The 22,191-nt window shown below is 45.5% G+C and overlaps 1 protein-coding gene and 1 long non-coding RNA gene across 2 annotated transcripts in view; both read right to left on the bottom strand.

The window, feature by feature from the left end:
• Positions 1-427: 427 nt before the first annotated feature.
• Positions 428-1,455, bottom strand: LOC308095308. The gene is made up of 3 exons (XR_013934055.1): positions 1,262-1,455; positions 867-971; positions 428-514 (listed from the first exon to the last, which is right to left on the bottom strand). It is a non-coding gene; the product is annotated as an uncharacterized lncRNA (long non-coding RNA).
• Positions 1,456-4,653: 3,198 nt separating this feature from the next.
• Positions 4,654-22,191, bottom strand: part of gon4la (gon-4 like a) — a 50,238-nt gene continuing 32,700 nt past the window's right edge. Inside the window, exons 24-27 of the mRNA XM_080441301.1 lie at positions 12,321-12,593; positions 10,683-10,780; positions 9,319-9,421; positions 4,654-7,135 (exon numbers count right to left, since the gene is read on the bottom strand). Of these exons, the coding sequence (XP_080297427.1) occupies positions 7,022-7,135; positions 9,319-9,421; positions 10,683-10,780; positions 12,321-12,593 (588 nt within the window). The 3' untranslated portion in view covers positions 4,654-7,021. The remainder of the gene's footprint in view (positions 7,136-9,318; positions 9,422-10,682; positions 10,781-12,320; positions 12,594-22,191) is intronic.

The following is a 22,191-nucleotide window of genomic DNA, read 5'->3' as shown; positions in this document are numbered from 1 at the left end:
TGGCCAAACAGGAAACCAGTGCATTTCCACCTCCGTTTTCCGGCCAGATGACGTCATTTCCCCGGGAAAGTCCCCCCAGTCCACGTTCAATATAAAATATATAAATAAAAGGCTTCCGGGGGTGAAATTCATGGAGTGGGTGTTGTGAAACTTTTGCCACTCACAAAAGATATACAATTTAACTTTAGTTTTGTTGAAAACGTTACCTAGTATGCCTTTAAGTAGAAAATGTGAGTCCTTTTTCCACCACTGGTTGTCACCCACAGCCAGGAGTATCAAACTTGACATTGATGAGCTGGGGCTCCTCTCCACAAGTAAAAAGTGTAAGTGTAAGCTTGGTGTCTTTACCATAGAGATGCATGGCAGAAAGGCCCTGCTCGCTGATGAAATGCTTTGGAACACGTAAGAAACAGAGACAGATATTTACCGTGCTCTGCTCTGCATAGCGAACACAGTCGATGAAAGGATCGCTGGTGTTTGGATCCGGGCTACACACCATGCAACGAACCTGGAGCTGACAGACAAACATACAGATAGACAGACATACAGTACAGACAGACAGACAGACAGACAGACAGACAGACAGACAGACAGACAGATGGACACAGATGAAACACAGACTGATAAACAGACAACTTCAAACTCTGCTGGTTTAATATGCACATCGTGTATATATTATTAGAAAAAATAAACAAACAAATGTAAGTGTATTTTGCTTAGACTTTTTAAAAAAAAATTGGGATAAATGGGAGCTGGAAGTCCTTCCAGTGATGTCATCAGTAGGATGCTTATTATTATTGTTATAATTGTTGTTATAACCAGCACAGCTTCACAGTTTCAAAGTGAATGTAATGTATTTCACAAACCCGTTTGAACGGACATTCAGGGCGATGTGTGTGGTCCTTTGCACCCGAAGCCTTTGTGCACTCTGTGTTCTTTAAACGCACGTCAATTCTCACCCGGGGTGTGAGCTACAAGAGAACAAGACATGACCCAATTCAATTCAATTCAATTCAATTCAATTCAATTCAATTCAATTCAATTCAATTCAATTCAAGCGCCAAATCACAAGTGGTCACAATTGTTTCTGTCTAGTCAGAATAGTCTTTTTTTCCCAATCTCTGATCTATAACGGCTGAGTCATTCCACAGCATTAAGTTAGATAGCAGATACATTGGAACAGCTCTGATCTGTGTTTCACAAGAGAACACACGTATCATAACGTAAAGCTACATTCATGAAAACAAACAATACACATTACCGTTGCTACTTCACCGATTTCAAAGAAGTTCACATGTCCACGATCAAATTGTTGATTAGCTCTAATCAGAGCCAGATCAACAAAGCTCTTCAGGCGAGGTTCCATCTGGCTGTATGTCTGTCCTGTCGCCAGGCAGAACACACAGCTCAGGAACAACAAGCACACAGTGAGTCTCATCATCTTCTGCAGCATGGATCCTTAACAGGAGAATATAGTGTTGGTTAGACCTCCAGAGCAGAGTTATTACAGTTAACTAGATATAATAAAATAACATAAACTACAATTGACAAAATAGTTTAGTTAACTGACATAAAAACAAAAAACAAAACAATAGCTAACTGCAACTGTATTGTGTGTTCACAAAACTAACTGAAAATAACTTAAACCATAGAGGAAATTGTATTTATTTTTGTAAGAGTCCAATATATATTTTTTTAAATAGTGAAAATAGCAGATCTACAAGATCAACAAGATCTGCTATTTTCTCATTTATTCTGAGCTTTTTAAATATGTCTCCTAGCCTGCCCCATATTACAATCTAAAAAACTAAAAATAATACAAACTCAACTAAAACTAAGCATTTTCCACAAAATGAAAACTAAACTGGCAAACCCACTTTGAAAACAAATTAAAACTAACCTAAATTGAAAACTTGAAGTGCTTCAGAGGAGAATGTATTGTAGTGTAGACCTTCTTCAGAGGAGAATGTATTGTAGTGTAGACCTTCTTCAGAATATCTGGTCAAACCTCAGTCCAGAGGACAAAGAGCAGCAGAACTTGTGATTCCTCCGTTTGTTTGTTTTTGTGTGCGTTTGGCTTCAACCAGAAAGTTCATGACCACCGGACTTCTACAGTCCACCTGGACTTGTCACAGTTCAAACTGTGGTGATTTATTTATCGTTCCTGGTATCAGTATGATCAGGGGTGCAATGCTCACAGGACGGCCTTGCACGCCGTGCATGAACCTATTTGACCAGGAGCACGCGCAGGCACACGCATAGATTTAAAACTACTTTAAATTCACACCTCAACAAAGTTTTCAAAGGCTCCCGACTCACACCTAGCGAATTAATATAGGAATAAGCCTAGATGCATATCAATTGTCCATTGTGTGACTTGCAGTGTAGGTGTTAAGCGACGTGCACGTCACGTCATTGAAATAGAGTGCAAGAACATACCAAATGAGCATTGCATGCCTGAGTATGATAAACAGACCCCCATGTTGGAGTCCCTGCAGTTATACCGTTAGGTCAGAGCATAGATTGTCAACCGTTTTCAATTCAAGTACTTGATATGCATGAGGCCAGTGTTTCCCTAAACAGTGGGTCAGGACCCATTTTGGGGTCAGTGACCTTTTTTTTTACAGGTCGCGACTAAATATCATTTTTTTTTGTCTTTTTAACGTTTTGTTTTTAATTGCTATTATTTCAAAAGATTTCCAAAAATTACCCATAATAATTCACACATTTAAAAAAAATAAAAACAACTTCAAGCATGAATAAATTAAGAAATAAATAAATAAATGCCTGTATATATATATATATATATATATATATATATATATATATATATATATATATATATATATATATATATATATATTTCTTTGCTTTCTTAATTTATTCTTGCTTGAAGTTTTTTTTTTTTTTTTTTATGTGTGAATTATGGGTAATTTTTCACAGATCAAAAGTGAAAGTGAAAATAGCTGATCTACAAGTTCAGAAAGTTCACAGAATGTCCCAGATTCTCACGATTTTTTAGAAATCATGTCCTACCAAAACATTCAAAACTAGAAAAAGTGCTCCTCGGAGCACAGGTCTACGTTCAGGTACGTTATTGTGGCCTCCTGGTGGCTCTATAATAGGCCAATGTGAAAAGGGTGCCATTTATTCTTAGGTCGTTCACGGCAATCAGACACTGCATTCATGATTTGAGGCATTTTGTTCCAAAAATGTGTTTTGCTAAATTAGACCTGCTGGTGGCGCTATAACAGGCCAATGTGAAAAAGGGTGGCATTTCTTCCTTGGCCTAGAGGGAAGGTGTTTGTGAAATTTCACGGAAATCGCAAGCTGCGTTCATGATTTGAGGCATTTCGTTCAAAACGGACCAATCCTGCACATTTTGGAATCCAACCTTAGCCAATCAGGATATAATATGGGAAATCGGACAGATCCGTGTTGATCACATGACTATAGAGATTCTGTGTACCGATTTGCATGACGTTTGGATAAAATCTGTACAAATTTTGCACAAATCGGCCTCCAGGTGGCGCTATAACAGGCCCATGTGAAATATTTGACACACACACGGACGGACGGACGGAGGGTAAAACATACTCTCTCGCCATGCCTTTCAGCCTGGCGGAGACAATAATTGGAAAATGTTTCAAAGTAAAGTGCGCTGTGTGCATGATTAGAACATGTTTAAACATTCGGCAATTAAGGTCTAATATTTCTTGCTACAAATTGCTACAAAATCTGTATATCCAATCATTTTGGGGCATAAACAAGCAGTTAAAGGATACAAGTAAGTCTGATAATGATGTACCATGCATGTTCGCATCATACTTGACATTACTTAAGACCATTTTTCAATATATATATTTTTGAAATTTTGGACAAAATAGCCAATTTTACATTGAGGTGCCCAGGTGTCCCTAGTGCCCACCTATCCTGTATCCAATGCAGGAGGCAGAGGAAAGGGTAATGGCAGTAATGACATGGGCCAAGTTATTGTGGAACATCTTGCCCTATTAGCATAACCAACATACTACATTTCTGGTGTGAAATGGCACGAGGGACACCCACGAAAAGACCACCTCAAAAATCGGCGTGCGCATATGTGCCCTTTTGTGGACTTGCCCCTTCAGTGCTAACCTTCAAATTGTGAACCCTCAGCTTCCTGTCCGGTTATAATATGAAAATCGAAAGCAAACACCTCTCCCCCTCACAGAATGACTGAAGCTACCAGATGCAGCCACTGATGATCATGGTTCATTATGACACCATCAGTTAGAACATTTTTACTCTGTCCTCAGATTTACTCTTTTATTGACAGCAGACAGTTTAGTTTTAGCCTTAGTAATGTCATTAAAACTCACACCCATCATTGTCACATCTTAGTTATTTGTTCTAGATTACCAAACCGATATGAGTTTTTGTTTAATCAAGTACATTTGCTTTACTACTTTGGATCATTACATTAAAATAATTGGGGTCTGACATCTGGAAAACATCTTAACACATGGTTTCATTTCAGAACAGATCTTGTTCCATCACAGTGTGAATGAAACTTCAGTGTGAATTTGTGACCTCTTAACAGAGAGATACTCGTCTATCAACTGTATTAGTATCTACTGTACTAATTTACAATAATTAACAGGATCAGACAAATTATTTCCTCTTTCAGTTTAATACGATCTTTATTAACAACTTGAACATACATCACATTCATGTTCAAACAGATAACACTGGTCATCACAACACTTCAGTAAGAAATCTAGTCATCATTATTGCCACGTAAACACAAGGTTCTCAAACAAAACAAAATAAAACATAAATATCAATAATAATACACAATGGTGTATAGCAAGGCTACCTGTAACCTCCAGATATTCTTATTAATAATACAATTAATAACAACTACATCTAAGTTTAGCAAGACACAAAACCTTCAACAGCTGTGGTTGCACCGGTCAGCTCCCAGTACAACAGTATCAGACTGTGGTTGTACTGGTCAGCTCCCAGTACAACAGTTTCAGACAGTGGTTGTACCGGTCAGCTCCCAGTACAACAGTATCAGACTGTGGTTGTACCGGTCAGCTCCCAGTACAACAGTATCAGACTGTGGTTGTACTGGTCAGCTCCCAGTACAACAGTATCAGACTGTGGTTGTACCGGTCAGCTCCCAGTACAACAGTATCAGACTGTGGTTGTACCGGTCAGCTCCCAGTACAACAGCATTAGACTGTGGTTGTACCGGTCAGCTTTCAATCTAGTGATTAAAGAGCGTTCTGTAACTATAACGCCACAGGTTCAATGTTCACAGTAAAGGCCAATTCATGCTTTGACAAGTGTGTCAAACGACGCGCCGCAGGACGAAAGTGATGTCAAAACGACAAAAAATGGGCTGTGGCGGACGTCTGCCGAAGGGGGTCGCGTACCTCTGGAAAAATGCAACGTTGGGAAGACGAGGTAAGTTCCGCTACCACGGACATACACAAACCATTCACTTCCTTGTTTACATTTTACTGTTCGCAAGTCGCAGAAAGTATGACTGCTCAAATCTCAGAACGTTGTGAGCGGTGTTCGTTTTGTCGACTAAAACTATGATGAAAAATGTCCGTAGACTACCTTTTTTCATTGACGAAAACGAAACAAAAGCGAAATAAAAAACTAAGCTATGATGACTAAAACTATGACAAAACATATTGACAATTTCGCGAACAAATACAAACTAGACTAAAATGTTAGTGAGGGACTAGTGGAGAAGAGATCCAGTAGAACTACGACAAGACAAGTCATTTCATGCTTGGTTGCGCGCAGGTGTCACACTCCGAAAATAGCCGATCTACAAGCTCACAACGCGCGCAGACGTGTTGTGAGCTAGTAGATCTGCTATTTTCGGCAAAAAATCAGCCATTACGACACCATCAAGGCCTGCCAAAATTAATTTTAGTCAACTAAATCAACTGTAGATTTAATTGACTAAAATCTTATGATATTTAGTCAACTAAAACTAGACTAAGAAAATTCAGACGACTAAAATATGACTAAATGGAATTTTATTCAAAAGACTAGGACTAAAACTATATAAAAATTTGCTGTCAAAATCAACACTGGTTGTGAGACACTTCGTGTTGCTCCAACCATAAATTGGCCTCAAGAGTCATCTGTAATGGTATAGCGAACGTTGGCTCTCATTGGCTAGTGTAATGGTTCTCAAATGTTCTTATGTCAAGGACCCCCAAATTAATAGATATATTTGGCCACGGACCCCCATCTGAAAATATGTTGTGCAAGGGACGCCCCGAACAAGATGTGTATTGTCAAAATGGACAATACACACAAAATGGACAATACACATTGGGTCTGGACGACCCCTGGGGGTCCCCCAGACCCCACTTTGAGAACCACTGGGCTCGGGCAATGGTTCTCAAATGTTTTCATGTTAACTCTTTACCTGCCATTGACGAGATTTCTCGTTTTTCTCTGCATGGCTCAGCCAGCCGTCGACGAGATTATTATTTTTTGGCTTTTTAAATTTTTCGTTTATCACAAAGGAAGCAGGAGATAACGCGATGCGAAGATTTTTTGCTCCATTCACTTCAATGTTAAAAAATAAAGACAAAAAAAAAAAAAAAAAAATAGAGACAAAATTCACATTTTACCTATTTTTGCAATGTATTTTCTATGGCAGGGAAGGGGGTAGATTGTGTATATACTCTGGCAGTTAAAGAGTTAAGGACCCCAAATTAATATATATATATATATATATATATATATATATATATATATATTTGACCGCAGACCCCCACCTGAATTCTTTCAGATTTCGTGCTAATTTCATTTTTTTTTTTAAATAGCCAATCTAAAAGCTCACAACACGTTGTGAAGCTTGTAGATGTATATTGGGTTAAAGTGGTTAAACTGCTATATTGCTATATTAACTAACGTTGCTGGGGACCTCCCTGAAAAGCCCCTCAAGGACCCCTGGGGGTCCCTGGACCCCCACTTTAAGAACCCCTGGGCTGGTTGGTGGTCAGTCAGGGGCCGCCTCCTGGTTGTTGATTGGCTGATCCTCCACAGAACAGGAAGTGGGTTTATGGGAAGCGGAGTGGAACAGTTGAATGAGGTGTCTGAACCGATTACTGACCTGGAGGAGAGGAGAGGAGAGGAGAGGAGAGGAGAGGAGAGGAGAGGAGAGGAGAGTGAGATTTTTTATAGGACCGGCTGTCAAAATATAAAATATTTTTAAATACAGACAATTCTTTCTATCTTTATTGTTTGTTATTATGTAAATACATAAAAGTTTGAGGTGACACTGCCTCTTCTAAATACATGAACCAAGGTACTTATCGACCCATTAAAACCGGGAACGCATCTCTGTCATTTTAGATTTCTTTGGCTATTCAAAAATAGCAGATATATGACTGGGTACAATGCTTTGTTTCCCGCAAGGGGCCATGGAAATTTTCCTTTTTTTTTTAGATTTCTTTACAGATTATGAAGCTCATAGCGCAGACCAAGTGCCGCGCTATGAGCTTGTAGATCTGCTATTTTTGAAAAATCAGCACCAGCTATTGTTTGGCAGTCTCATGATAAAACGATAACGAATCTTACAGCTGGAAATTCCAGACCAAAAAGTGATCCTTTCCTTCTTAACCCATTAACTCATTTCCCGCCATGGACGCATAAAGTCGTTCAATTAAATAGTGCTCTTGCCCGCAAAGACGCATAAAGTCGTTCTATTATCAATTTTTTTTATTTTTTATTCCACAAGGGGCACCCTAACACAGCTTTGGGATGATCCATCGTCACTCAGAGAACAAGTTTGTGGATGTGACGTCATTCCAAAAAACGTCACATCCATCCACCCTGACTAAAGGATTTTTAGAAAAACACTCTTATCTCAGTTTCCTTTTTTTGCATTGAAAACCACCCATTTTCAACGAACCATAGCCCCAAAATGGCCGATCGCGGGTGGAATGTTATTGTGTAAAAAAACTCTGGCACTGGGACAACATATATGAAATAATTCTGGCAATTCTGGCACTTAATGAGTTAATACCTTGGCAGGAGATGTGTTAAAACCGGGAAAAACATCTGTCATTTTAGCTTTTAGCGTTGGCTATTCAAAAATCGTAGATATGCAAGCTCACAGCGTGGCACAAAGCTTGTAAATCTGCTATGTTTGAACATTTTTTAAACATTTTGAATTACGAAAAAGTTGAGAACTACTGATTTAGAAGGCATTTCTAGAATTAGTCTCAGGTCTTTGAAAAAAAAGATTTGTTTTGGGGCTTTTATGCCTTTAATAATAGGACAGTAGACCAACAGGAAATGGGGAGAGAGATGGGGAGTGACACGAAGCAACGGTCGTCGGGATCGGGATTCGAACCCGCGACATGCCAGGCCGGCCTCAGGTCTTAATCGGTTAAATAAGGAATCTGAAATGAAGGTAGGGAAGCATTCAACACTGGCATGCGCCATTGACATACATGGGAGGCAAACTGGAAGCGGAAGTTCTGTGGAGTGCATTGCAGTCAATAGAGCCAGCTGGACCAGCTTATGAACAAACACTACTGTATATCGTAGCTGTGGGCCGAAACCTCTTTTCGATGTGCACACTATGTCATTTTATTGAGGCATCTAAACAGCGCTCGGCAGTATGGCGATAATTGGTTGTGTTGCGATACCAGCCCATTCTAAAGAATAACAAATGTACTCTGTGTTTTTTAAATGCCTCAATAACATTATAAAGCCAAAGAAGTGACGTAGATGTCCTTTCCTTCTTATAAGGATGAACCAAGGTAATTAAAAAGAAGGTACGGGCATCTATGTCATTTTCACACTATTTCTCAACGACTGCAACCTTTATAAAATACTCAGCCCAGGAAAATAAGACATACTGTATCACACATTGTTTTCCGATGTGTACGCTGTATAATATTACTGAGGTCTCTAAAGAGCACAAAGCACGATTCTGGAAGTGACAAAATATCGCAAGACTGTCGACCATTGACGAGCCAGAAACGATACACAGCGGTTTAGATGCCTCAATAAAATGATACACTGTGCACATCGAAAAACAAGTGATTAGAAAACAACCTGTGGTATGTCTTCTTTTATATTCCAGAACCGATTGACTGAGTGTTTGTTCACAAGCTGGTCCATGCCGCCTCTCATTGACTCCAATGTATTTCACTAAACGTCCAGGTCCAGCTTTGCCTCCCATGCGCGTTATCCTCAATGGCGCCTGACTGACCCGTGGATCATCGTTACCTTCTTCTATCATAGCCTTGGGATGAACCAGGAAGCAACTGGTCACTCTCTCACCTCACTGGCCGTCTTGTTTCCCAGCTGGGTGGAGACTCGACGAAACGTCTTCCGGTTGGCTCCACCCTGTTGACAGGCGGTTAGGATGGCCCGGTCTTCCTCTCTGAAATGACCAATTGGATATAAACACACAATATACGTTAGTGGTGGGAAAAAAACGTTAATTTCAGTGAACCAACAATTTCGTTCACGCCAATGATTCGTTCACGTTCTCGTTCAGTAGCGCTTCCGGTTCCGGCCGGCAGTGAGTGCGCGCGGCACGTTAAACAGCTTGTATGGTCCGGTGACAGGTCTAAGCTTAGCCCGCGACCTCCCGTCCTGTGTGCGTGACGTGTGCGGAGCGGGGGCGCGGGGGGGGGGGGGAGATTGGCTGGAACAAAATCGCGAACGTAACAGTTTCAGGAAGTGAACGGGTTCGTTCACGGCAAAGAACTAGTTCTTATGAACGAATTGATCATGAACGACCCATCACTAATATACGTCATGGCTGTCACTTTTTTCCCAAACATCTTGTTTATTTTTTATCCCACGATTTTGTAATCCTTTTTTCACCTGGTGCCAATTTTCTAAGTGATCCTGGGCGCAACACTCCCCCCACCAGCCTAGGGAGGCCAGGACCGAGCTCATGCCTCCTTCAATGCATGAGAACCAACTGACCTTCTTGTCACCTGACATGGGGGAGTTTCCCCGGTAGGACGTAGCGCGTGGAAGGAACACGTTATTCCAACCAGTTCCCTTCCCCTCCATCAGGAGCCCCGGCTGGCCAGGGGGAGGCGGTATAGTGACTAGGATTACTACATGATTTTGTGAGGGTATTAACTACCCTAGGAGACACAGGGAGAACATGCAAACTCCACACAGAGTAGGCCCTTTCACTGATTTCACTGGGTGCTGATGACGCGGAGGAGAAGACACGCCCCCAGCGGACACAGTGTCCCCGGCGGGAATCGAGCCCAGGACCGCCACCGTGCCCCTCTTTTTCCCCAAACATAATGGTTCATATGAAAATGAACTATAAATGAATAACTTTTTCGCTTAATCGAGAAGCAAATTATTTTGATCATTTGTTAAATTTTTTATACATCAATATAATGTTCGGGAACAATTTGGAGTAGATTTTTTTTTAAATACTCAACTAAATGGATTAGTATGAAACCATTTACACTTCAGTGTTGCACAAAAATAGCCAACATACAAACTCACAACGTGTCGTAATTGCGACACACACACACACACACACACACACACACACACACACACACACACACACACACACACACACACACACACACACACACACACACACACACACACACACACACACACACACACACACACACACACACACACACGGCTGTACTCACCGTGTCCACACAGTCACTTTCTCTCCAGTGGGAAGAATCACACTGATGTTTCTGGCACAGATTGGAAGCTCCTCCTTCTCCTCTCTCTGCTCCTCCCCCTAATATAAGATAAGACCATTATTGATCCAGCCAGGGGAAACTTAGTCTCCAGAGGCAGCACAGCAGTTAAGATACAGACTACAGGCTACAAGAAAGAGTACCGTCGATCAGTGTTTCCCCAACAGTGAGTTGAGACCCATTTCTACGGGTCGCGAGTAAATATCCCTTCATTTTAAATTTCCTACATTTTGTTTTATATTACTATCATTTCAAAAGAAATGTCCACAAAAATGCAAAATTCAATAGAACTTCAAAAATAAATTAAAAGAAATAACATAAATGCGAAAGAAACAAAAGTTTAAGAATTAATGAAAATAGCAGATCTACAAGCTCACAATGCGTTGCGATGCGCTATTTGTGTGCAATGTGCTATTTTCACAAGATCGGGCCCCGGCGGCGACATCAAATGTCTTGAGTCTCGAGCTAAAAAGTCTGGGAACCACTGCTGTGGATACATTAGGGTAAAAGGACGCCAATAATAATGAACAAAATATTGTCACTGTCGGATGTCTAAAACCTGTCCTTTTTTATTATGATTTTAAAAACGACTTACAATAAGCCCTGTACGACGAACGCTGCGTCAGAAAAACTTGCCGAATCATCAAGGATCCAAGCCATCCCAACCAAAAACGGCTATGCAGTCTCAAAGCTACTGGCAATAGACTGCAAAAAAGCTGCTTCCCCCATACAATCAGGTACATGAACAAACTGACCAGAACTAGAACGATCCAGGGCAAAGGGAAACGCTAACCCTCTTTTTTTGCACGCTTTCTTTTCTTTAATTTTTTTTAATGATTTTATCATTATTTTGTTGTTATTATCTATGCTGCTGCATTGTCTGAAGGCATCCAAACTAAAATATGTTTTACTCTTATGTACCTGTACACAAGATAAATAAATAAAGTACAACCTTGATGACTATAACTATAATTATGTGAGCGTCCACCCTGATGAACGATAATATTCTGTAAACAGTGGCACCAAATGTGTTGCACTGTCCAGCTTTATCTGAAAATCTGACTCTGATTGTTATAAGGATCCCTGGCTAATAAGTCTGATATCCCTTAATGCATTATAATTGCTTTCTATAACTAAAATTAAGAACGCATTCAACATTTTATTTATTTTAGAATCTTAAGAATCTCATCTTTTACTGAAGGCGGACAACGGCCGTCGCAAGTTGATGATGTCATTTGTCTATGTGTGGTCCAGCCCTATGGACTGTATGGAATGCATGCTCTAATAAAACATATTTAAAATATTGTTTTGATTACCCTTAGGAAGTATTTAAGGGATAGTTCACCCCCAAAATGACTTTTTTCCTATCGATTAGTCACCACATGGAGACTCATGGATATTTGTTTGTTTTTGTCGCATTCCTAAGCCAATCATTTGATAACCGGCATCAAATTATTGCGACCAAAAAATTAATGGGGTGACAAATCGATAGAAAAAAATATTTTTTGGGGGTGAATTATCCCTTTAAGTACACAAGCATTCCATAGGGCTGGACAAATTACATTATCCCCCTATACGCACCTTCGCTACAAGCTCCCTTTGCTCCTCCCCTTGCTCCTCCTCCTCTTGTCTCCTCTTTTGGATGACTCCTCCTTTCCTCCTCTTGGTCTTGGAACGCTGGCGTCTCGTCGCTCTCTTCCTGGTTCGATTCCGGGCATTGCGGGAAACGGAGTCGTTTGCCTTTGCCGGGGTCTCAGGCCGGGCCGGCTCTGCCGGCCGATCGCCGTGGAGGTCTTTGAAGAATACCCAGAATTCCTCGTGGAGGTGGGCGTGGTCTTTGAGGAGGGAGGAGATCTGAGAAACAGAAGTCACATTATTGTGATATATAAAACCGGTTAAAAGTCTTATCCATGTGTTGAGCTTGTAGATCTGCTATTTCCACTATTTTAGAAAATGTAACACTTATAACTTGACGATTATGCCAAAAAAAAATGCGATTATCTCAAATAATTGCAATTATCTCAAATAATTAAGATTATCACAAATAATTAAGATTATCACAAATAATTGCGATTGGGCAATCCTCCAGGGCCAACAATATCGCCACGGGCACTAATCACAATCCTCCCCTCTGCTCTCGCACTGCACGACAGCCACTCACACTCAGTGGTGGAAAGTAACTAACTACTACTTAATTTACTTAAGTACTGTACTTAAGTACAATTTTGAGGTATGTGTACTTTACTTGAGTATTCCCAATGTCCAATACTTTTACTTCTACTCCACTACATCTCAGAGGCAAATATTGTACTTTTACTCCACTTGAATTATTTGAAAACTTTAGTTGTTATGTCTCTCTTTCGTAATATGATTACTTATGGGATATCAGCGCCCCCTGGCGATGCACAGAGCAAAAACACATGGACTCCCGCGACAATTTCATTGGATAGGGTCATGTTACGCGAAACCGGTAGTCCGGAAGGAGTATAAAACCCCTCGTGTAACAGGAGTACGCCCTCTTCTTCACTCTGCACAGCGAACGCGCAGACAACACAACACAACAGCACGGAGAACTTTGCTCCTCGAACCCAACAAACCCAGAGCGAGGGCACGGAGTGCACCTCTACGGGAGTTTCGAGAATGAAAGTTTTGTTATTAAAACGCTCCCGCGTTTCTATTATTTAATTTAATTTCCTTTCCTATCCTCTCAAGTTTTTTTCGCCGTGTCGGGTTAGCTTAGACTCCTAGCAGGCTAGGCCGTAAACTAGGAGCGCTAAGCTAGGCTAGGTGGCTACCATCGCGAGATGCGGCCTGGAGCAGCCCATGGAGGCCCTGAAGGTGGCAGGCGCAGCCCCGGTTCCAGGTTTCCAAGGTCTGGCAGCCCTTCCCCCCAGACGGGTGGAATCCAAACTGCTTCCCGAGGCCAGCGTCGTCAGGAATGCCCTGCAGTTCTCGTGGGCAGAAAGAGAGGAGCCATCCAAACTAGGGTTTGCGACGAAGCTCGTCTCTGCTGCGGACCTGGGGGTCGCCGGCCTTCCCCCGATGGACCAGGCTCTGGCCAGGAGTCTCGGAGACGGCAAGCCTGGCTCCGTAAAGCTCGTCGACGACAAGCCCGTCTTTACGGACCAGAACAGGAGGGCCAACACCGGGTCGCTGAACGTCCTCTACAGGGCCTCGGGCCATGCTGCGGAGGCATTCAACGCCGTGGCCCTCCTGCAAGGATCGGCCGCCAAGAGACTCGTGGAGCTGGTAGCCAAGCCCCTGGGGGACCAGGCCACAGCTGCAGAGGTACACGCCGAGTGGGTCGTAGATGCAACAGAGCTCGAGCGGCTGGTGCAGATTGCTATCATGTGCACCTGCCACGGCATGATGTGGACGGGTCGAGCCATGGCCCTCGTCGCGGACATGGAAAGGGCGAAATGGCTCAAACTCGCCTCCGAGGCGGACAAAAGCGTCGCCTTGAAGCTCCTCCATCTCCCCCTCAAGGCGGATAATCTGTTTCACACGGCCGCCGAGCTGCTGCGCAGCACAAAGGCGGAGGAGACACAGAGAAGGGAGGCAGCGACTGGTCTCCTGACCCTGGCCCCACCTGCTGAAAATCAGCCTCAAAAGAGGCCCACAGGTGGGGCCCCCCTGGCCCCACTCGCCGACGGGGTACATCGCGCTCATCTTCGACCAGAACCAGCTCCCGGGAGGGACGGCCTGGTTCGCTCGGAGTGGGCGACGTCAGACGCAAGGACGAGAAACGTCCCCCCCCACCCCCCTCTTCCCCAAAACCCCAACGTAAGGACAGCGGGGCTAGTGGAAGAGGACGGGGTAGGTGACATTTTCCCCCCGGTTTCACCGGGCCCTCAGCTGGCCCCACCACTACCACTAGGTCGGTGTGGTGTAGGGCCCTTTCCCCAGCTGCACTTAGGGAAAAGGACTGGCGCTTGCCTTGCCCCGACGGACAGAGCCACAGGCGGCTCCACGGGGACAAAGAGACTAAAAGAGACGCTTTGTGTGAACAGAGTTCAAATGTATTGTCGTCCTGTGGTCCCTATGTGTGTGAAAGATGTGCAGCCTGTGTGTGGAATAAAAGTATTGCCAATTACACAACCGCTCATTATTTCCCCTGTGAAAATGCGATGCGGATCGCACCCCGAAGCAAATGGGGTGCCCCGTCATCATCTCTCTGTCATGAGCCCACAGTGTTCGGTCTGTCCCCTGGAAGACAGTCCGAACTGCTGGGACGATACCGAAGCATGCAATGACCAACTTGAATCAATTGAAGGTAGTACAACCTTTTACAATTAATCAAATGTCTCAAAAGTGTTGCTTTCAAGGTATAGGGGAAGTTCCCCATGTAAAAGTAAAATATCTAACTACGCCAGTTCTCTCATCCGTCCGGCAGATGGCAGCAAAGCGCCTCTGTGGGACAGAGGAGAGACAAGATGGCCACCTCCCTCAACCGCCCCAGAATGGCGAACGAGGAGAGGCGGATGTTTACATGTCACAAGTCCCCGGTGTTACACCGAACACGCTCCCCTTGGGGGACGAGAGCTGTGTTCCGGGTAACACCCTCGTCGCAGAAAGGTTCCGCTGTGACGATTTTCAAAGACAAGATGGCCGCCTCCCTCGACCTCCCCAAAATGGCGGACGAGGAGAGGCGGATGTTGCCATGTCAGAAATCCCCGGTGTTACACCAGACACGCTCCCCTTGGGGGACGAGAGCTGTGTTCCGGGTAGCACCCTCGTCGCAGACAGGTTCCGCTGTGACGACACTCAGAGCGACGGCGCCTCCGCTTCCCTCGGGAACGAGCACGCGCTCTGCGGTGTCGATGACGTCAATACCCCGCGCCTCCCCATGGACCCAGCTGACGCTAACGGTCCCCATGGGGACGGAAGCGAGCTCCACGGAGCAGGTGACGTCAGCAGCCCCCACCTTCCCGTTGAATCCCCTCGCTCGGTGTTTGGATCAATGGAAATCTTGCAAACCAAATCCCTGGGTGCTACGCACTGTTCAGAAGGGCTACAGGTTACAGTTTTCCAGCAAACCTCCGATGTCAGACAAAGTACTGTTTTCTCGAGCGTCGGGCCTTGCGGCCGTGACGCTGAGGGAGGAGGTTTTGTCTCTTTTGAGCAAAGGTGCGATCAGAGAATTATCTCCGGATCAGAACCGTCTGGGGTTCTATACGGAATATTTTCTGGTGGAAAAGAAGGGGGGGGGGGCGTGAGACCCATTCTGAATCTGAAAAGCCTCAACAGATATCTGAAGGTCATTAAATTTTCGAATGCTAACAACCAGGACGCTGTTGCGCACGATACGAGAAGGAGATTGGTGGACGAGTATAGATCTCAAGGATGATTATTTCCACGTCCCAATCTACCCTCCGCACCGGAAATTCCTGCGCTTTGGCTACAAAGGGAAAGTGTACGAGTACACGGTTCTTCCCTTTGGCATGTCACTGAGCCCCAGGGTTTTTGTGAAATGCACGATGCGGCAATAGCTCCACTGAGGCAGCAGGGTCTCCGCCTGTCGACTTACATCGACGACTGGCTGCTGGCAGCGGACTCGAGGGAGGAGGTGGCACGGCACACAGAGATGGCCATTGCACACTTGACGTCCCTGGGGTTCACGATCAACGCTCAGAAGAGCGTTATGATCCCAGCCCAACAGGCCACCTTCATAGGGATCTTGCTGGACTCAACCACAATGGTGGCGCGTCTGTCTCAGGACAGAATAGCCGGGTTTCTGTCATGCGTAAAATCTCTTCGTCTGGGGCGTCGGGTCGCATACAGAACCTGCATGCAGGCAGCGGGTCTCATGGCCTCGGCCTTGCACCTAGTCCGGTTGGGCAGATTTCACATGAGACCTTTTCAGAGGTGGATGCGGTCCCTGAGGGTCCCGCACACCCAAGGGTATCGGAGGGTGGTCGTGTCACCACATTGCGTGGAGACACTCCGACCATGGTCACAGGCGACCTTTCTGTCCGAAGGGGTCAGAATAGGCGCTGTGTCGACTTGGAAGGTCGTTACCACGGACGCCAGCCTGTCAGGCTGGGGCGCGGTCCACGACGGCTACTCAGCCAGGGGGAGGTGGGACTCCGTTCTGAAGGAGGCCCACATCAATTACCTGGAGCTGTTAGCGGTCTTCCTCGCTCTCAGACACTTCGAGAGCCGCATCCTGGGGTGTCATGTCCGGGTCAGAACGGACAATACCACAACGATGTGTTATGTCAACAAACAAGGAGGCTTGGGTTCCCTTGTGTTGGACAATCTAGCTCGCAACCTCAAGCTGTGGTGCGACTCGCGCCTGGCGTCGGTTCAAGCAGTTCATGTACCGGGCCTCCTCAACCTCGGGCGGACCTGTTGTCCAGAGGGGGGCTCCGGTACGGGGAATGGTCACTCCTCCCACGGGTAGCAGACATGATCTGGATCCGGTTCGGCCGGGCCCAGATCGATTTGTTTGCATCCAGAGAGAACACGAAGTGCTCTCGGTTCTTCTCGGCAGGGGACAAGGACATCTCCATGGGGGATGCCTTGGCACACGAGTGGCCGAACGTACTACTGTATGCTTTCCCGCCCCTGGAACTGATCTCTGACGTTGGAGAGAGTCAGGCTCCAGGGTCTGACGGTACTGTTAGTAGCCCCGGCGTGGGGCATGTGGAGGTCAGACATATCTCCCCTCCTTTACGGCGAGCCGTGGCCCCTCCCTCCTTTCAGAGACCTGCTGAGACAGGAAGGGAACGAGGTGTTCCACGAGAACCCACAGGCACTAGATCTGTGGGTCTGGCCCGTGAAAGGGCGAGCCTGAACTCGCAGGGGTTGCCTCCTGATGTGGTAGCAACCATTCAGGGGGCTAGAGCGGTCTCCACGAGACTACAGTATGACGTCAGGTGGGACGCTTTTGTGTCTTGGTGCGCAGGACGGTCGCCACCAGTGGTGGCTTTCCAGGCGCCTGTGGGCAGCATCCTGACTTTCCTACAGGATAGGTTGAATAAGGACTTAGCCTTTTCCACCATCAAAGTGTACCTGGCAGCCATTTCCGCTTGTCACGAGGGGTTCGATGGCAAGACGGTGGGCCATCAACCGCTGGTGCGCCGTTTTATGAACGGTGCTAGGCGGGCCAAGCCGGTTAACAGGCCTCTGTTCCCAAAATGGGACCTTGCGGTGGTGTTGGATGCACTCTGCCGTCCTCCTTTTGAGCCATTTGAGTCTGCGGATCTAAGGATCGTGAGTCTCAAAACGGTCCTCCTGGTGGCCTTGTGTACAGCCAAACGAGTTGGTGACATACAGGCGCTTTCGGTGAGCTCAGAGTGCAAGTGGTTTTCAGACGACGGCAAGAGGGTTTTACTGAAACCCAACTTGGCGTTTGTGTCTAAGACTGGAGTGGTGGCTAGGGCCCCAGTTGAGCTGGGGGCCTTCCACCCTCCACCGTTCACGTCAGTGAATGACAAGAGGTTGCACTGTCTCTGTCCAGTAAGGGCGTTGAAACGTTACTGTCAGATGACGGCAGCCAGCCGTGGGTCGTCTTAGCTATTCGTCTCCTTTTGCCGGTCTGGCCAGAGGAAGGCGGTGGCTAAACAAAACCTTGGCCAAATGAATCGTGGAAACAATCAGATTGGCCTATGAGAGTAGTGGCTCTGTAGTCCCAGAGGGACTAGTCACTAAGGGCTCACTCTACTCGGAGTGTAGCTGCATCGTGGGCCCTTTACAGGGGGGTATCGATGCAGGAAATATGCTCGGTGGCAAACTCGTCGTCTCCTTCGACCTTTGCGGCCTTTTACAGCCTTGATGTGGCGGCATCTGAGATGGCGCACACAATCTTGGGTGTGGCTGCTGGATCAAGCCAGGTAAGGAGGGGGCAGGTCTAAGGTCATGCGACGCGTCGAGATCTCAAAGTTTGACCGTCCTCTGAGGGCCGTCGTGGTCCGGGATGCAGAGGGCACGCGTAGCTTCCTGAGCGAACCATTGGCCTACTACATCACTAGTGCAACGTCTAATAGCACTGTTCTTAACGCATTAAAGGACAACTTAGTTTTTTTACAACAAGGGTTATTTTATTAGTTTGTAATGATAATAATTAAAAGATGAGTGTTAAAAAAATCATGTATTGCTTTCTATCATTATAGTGATTTTAGTGATACTTTGTACGCACATCCCCACTAGGCCAAGGAAGAAATGCCACCCTACATTCTTCAAATCATCCTCATGGTGGCGCTGTAACAGGCAGATTCACGTTTTGGCCTATACAGTTCAAGAGTTATAGGCCAAAACGTGAATCTGCCTGTTACAGCGCCATTTGAAAAATGGACTATTTACCAATGGATTCCCTGCCATTGATGGAGATCTTTCCATTACGCTAGAGGGCGCTCTTCACTAACCTATGAATGATCCCTGCAAGAGAAGGAATATAGACGGAAATTACCCAAAAAGATTCACTTCCGTCCACTCCCATGTTATGAGATGTAGAAAAACACATCTAGCTCAGATTTCTTATTTTTTTGTGAAAACGAGCCATATTCAACTGCCGATAACAACAGAATGGACTCTCTGTGGATCGTCAAAATTAGGTAAAAAAATACGCTGGCAGTAGCAGATGAATCAATTTTTAATTAATAACTGGCAGTGATTGTGTCGATTAAAAGGCAGAAAAAAGACGTAAAGTCGGAAAGTCACAGAACAAATAACGGACATCTGTTCGTAAACGGAGGTCTGCCAGCCATGCATTCATGGCATCCGTTTATGTTGTTGAGTGACGTCAGACTTCAGGTCTTTATAAAGGTGTCGTACATGTCCAGAGAGAGGATATACATCTAGAGAGGGACAGACAGACAGACAGACAGACACAGAGGCAGACAGAGAGAGACAGACAGAGACAGACAGACAGACAGACGGACAGACACGTGAGGTAGACAGACAGACAGACACGTGAGGAATACATCTACGGAGACAGATAGTCATGCTACGCTGGACGGTGCACCTGAAAGGAGGAACAAAGAATCCCTATTCTGCTGTTGTAGCAGTGGGGCAGGAGGTCTATGCCTTTGGAGGGTACTGGAAGTGGCACGGTCATGTTATGGTGTACATGTTCAACACAGTGGCCTTGCGCTGGATTAAGTTGCCCCCCGTGATAACCGGAAGAGAACGTTCCCTCGGGGTTCCCTCCATGCGCTCGGGCTACACGGCGGTGCTGATAGAAAAAAACATCTACCTCTGGGGAGGGTCTCCTTACTGCAACGCTCTTTATGCGTTTGATGTCGGCCGCCACGTATGGTTCAAGGCCACGGTCTCTGGTACTGTCCCAGAGGGGAGGCATGACCACTCGGCGTGTGTCTTGGGGAAGGTTATGTATATACATGGAGGAAACACCCGGCTGTCTGGATACACTAATGACATCTACACGTTGGACACCGCTACAATGTTCTGGACTTTGATTAACACCAGAGCCACAGAACATCATGATGTTCTGTGGAAATTCAACCCAGAGAAGTTCTCCTGGAAGAAACTTGACCATGGGAGTTTCGTGAAGTCAATGCATTGGACGCGCAGTTGCATGGTGGGAGACCGTATCCTCCTCTTTGGAGGTGATGTATATCACCGACATCACCTGTACATCTTAGACTTAAGTCCTAGTCTGAAGACAATATGTAAGCTAGCAGTTTCCCAGTACAGTCTGGAGCAGTCGGAACTCCCATACAACATCAGGTGGGAACTGGCAGCCATGATTACATACAGAAACAGAAAGAATATTAGTGTGCTGGCTCCCAGTGAGCCTAAAAAAAAAAGAAAAACTGAATAAACAGCAATCTTATATGGTGGGATACCCGAGCGAAACCCGCCGGGACCCGGCGGCACCCGACGGGCCGGGCTCGGACACATCCTAGTATCTTACTATCTTATCTTACTACTATATAATTGACAAAAGCTCAGAAAGTTCGTGCGGGATACGCAAGCACAGGATCACTCCATTTTCCCCGAAACTTGCCACAGACTGTTGATCAGAGCTATGCTATGTTTTAGGCATCTTACCCCACCTCGATCTGTGATCAGACTCTCGCCTTGATTGATTCTCTGATTTTCCTATCAGACCCTCAGCCTGATCTGGCAGGTTGCCATAGCAACCAGATACAGGAAGTTTGACCTCTTTATCACAATTACGGCAAACTCAAAGAGTGGCGGTGTACTAACAGACATACTGTACCTGACCCACAGATGGAGCCACTCTGCGTCACTCTGCGTCAATCCATGCTACATGGCCCTGTGGGACAGCCAACCCTAACAACCCCTGCATGGTCAATAACAGCTTCCCTAAAGACATCTGTGACAACACTCGACTGCCTCATGATGGCCATGGTTACCCACAGTACAGGCGGCCTAATGACCGAGGTAGGGAGGTTGGGACTAGAGGTTAGGGCCGCAAAGCAAAGCGGGGAGGGAGGAGAGAAGAGGAGCGGAGCCGAAAGGAGAGGAGAGGAGAGGCCAGAGGGGCCGGACTTCGCATGACGTGTGTGCAGAGTGACTAGGCCAATGCTGTCTGGACCAACCTCGGATCGGGCCTAGATGTGAGGGCCCGGACATCTAGTATACTATAATTTATAAGGTCTCTTATACAATATATTACATGGAGGGAAGCGTCCCGGGCGTATCTCGGAAACATCCTAGTATATACTATCATAAGGTCTCTTATAAATTATATTACATATGGAGAAGCATCCCAGGTCTAACTCGGAAATCGTTGAACCGTTCGGTATCAAACTTGGCCGGTGGTGTTGAACGGAACAATGGTTTCCGAGAACCATAAAAACACAAACATTCGTCAGCCCGCGTGCCTGAGGAAGACAAAGAGATTCTCAGTGTGTTCGGGGGATTGTATGCATCGCTTCCCTGATTGGCCAACCCGACCCGGTGGCTTAACTGATTGGCCGAGCTTCTCAAAGCCAATATATTGACAATATATATATTACTTTGACAATTCCACAGGGGGGCGCTCTAACGCAACTTAGGAATGATCCTAGGACCCTGAAAGAAGGAATGGACGGATGGGACGTCATCCCAAAAAATGACACTGCCGTCCACTCCTTTTTTATGAGTTTTAGAAAAACACTCCTCTCTTTTTTTTGGTGAAAACTGATTTTTTTCAGTTTATAGACCAGACCCTCCTCCACCCCCCAGACATGCTTTGTTTACATCCACGTGAACATCGCGCCTCCCATGGCCCTCCAAAGATCGCCAATATAAAAGGTAAAAAACCCTGGCAGAAGCTAAATAATTAATTTATTAATACTTGACAGGGAATGTGTTAATAATTACTGGTCAGATTCGAGTCAGGGCACTATGCCTTGGGTTCTACGCTATCGGTCTCGGGACTAGTTCGGACAGAAACATTGGCTCCATCACAACTCAAATCCCACAAAAACAAAAACAGTGAGCACACCAAACTATTTAAACTTAAAGCACAGGGCCTAAT

This window comes from Gymnoscopelus braueri (assembly GCF_963280865.1).
Source record: "Gymnoscopelus braueri genome assembly, chromosome: 11".
NCBI classification, from domain to species: Eukaryota; Metazoa; Chordata; class Actinopteri; order Myctophiformes; family Myctophidae; genus Gymnoscopelus; species Gymnoscopelus braueri.
The sequence above is the reverse complement of the archived record's forward strand: the minus strand, read 5'-3'. Positions and strand labels throughout refer to the sequence as shown.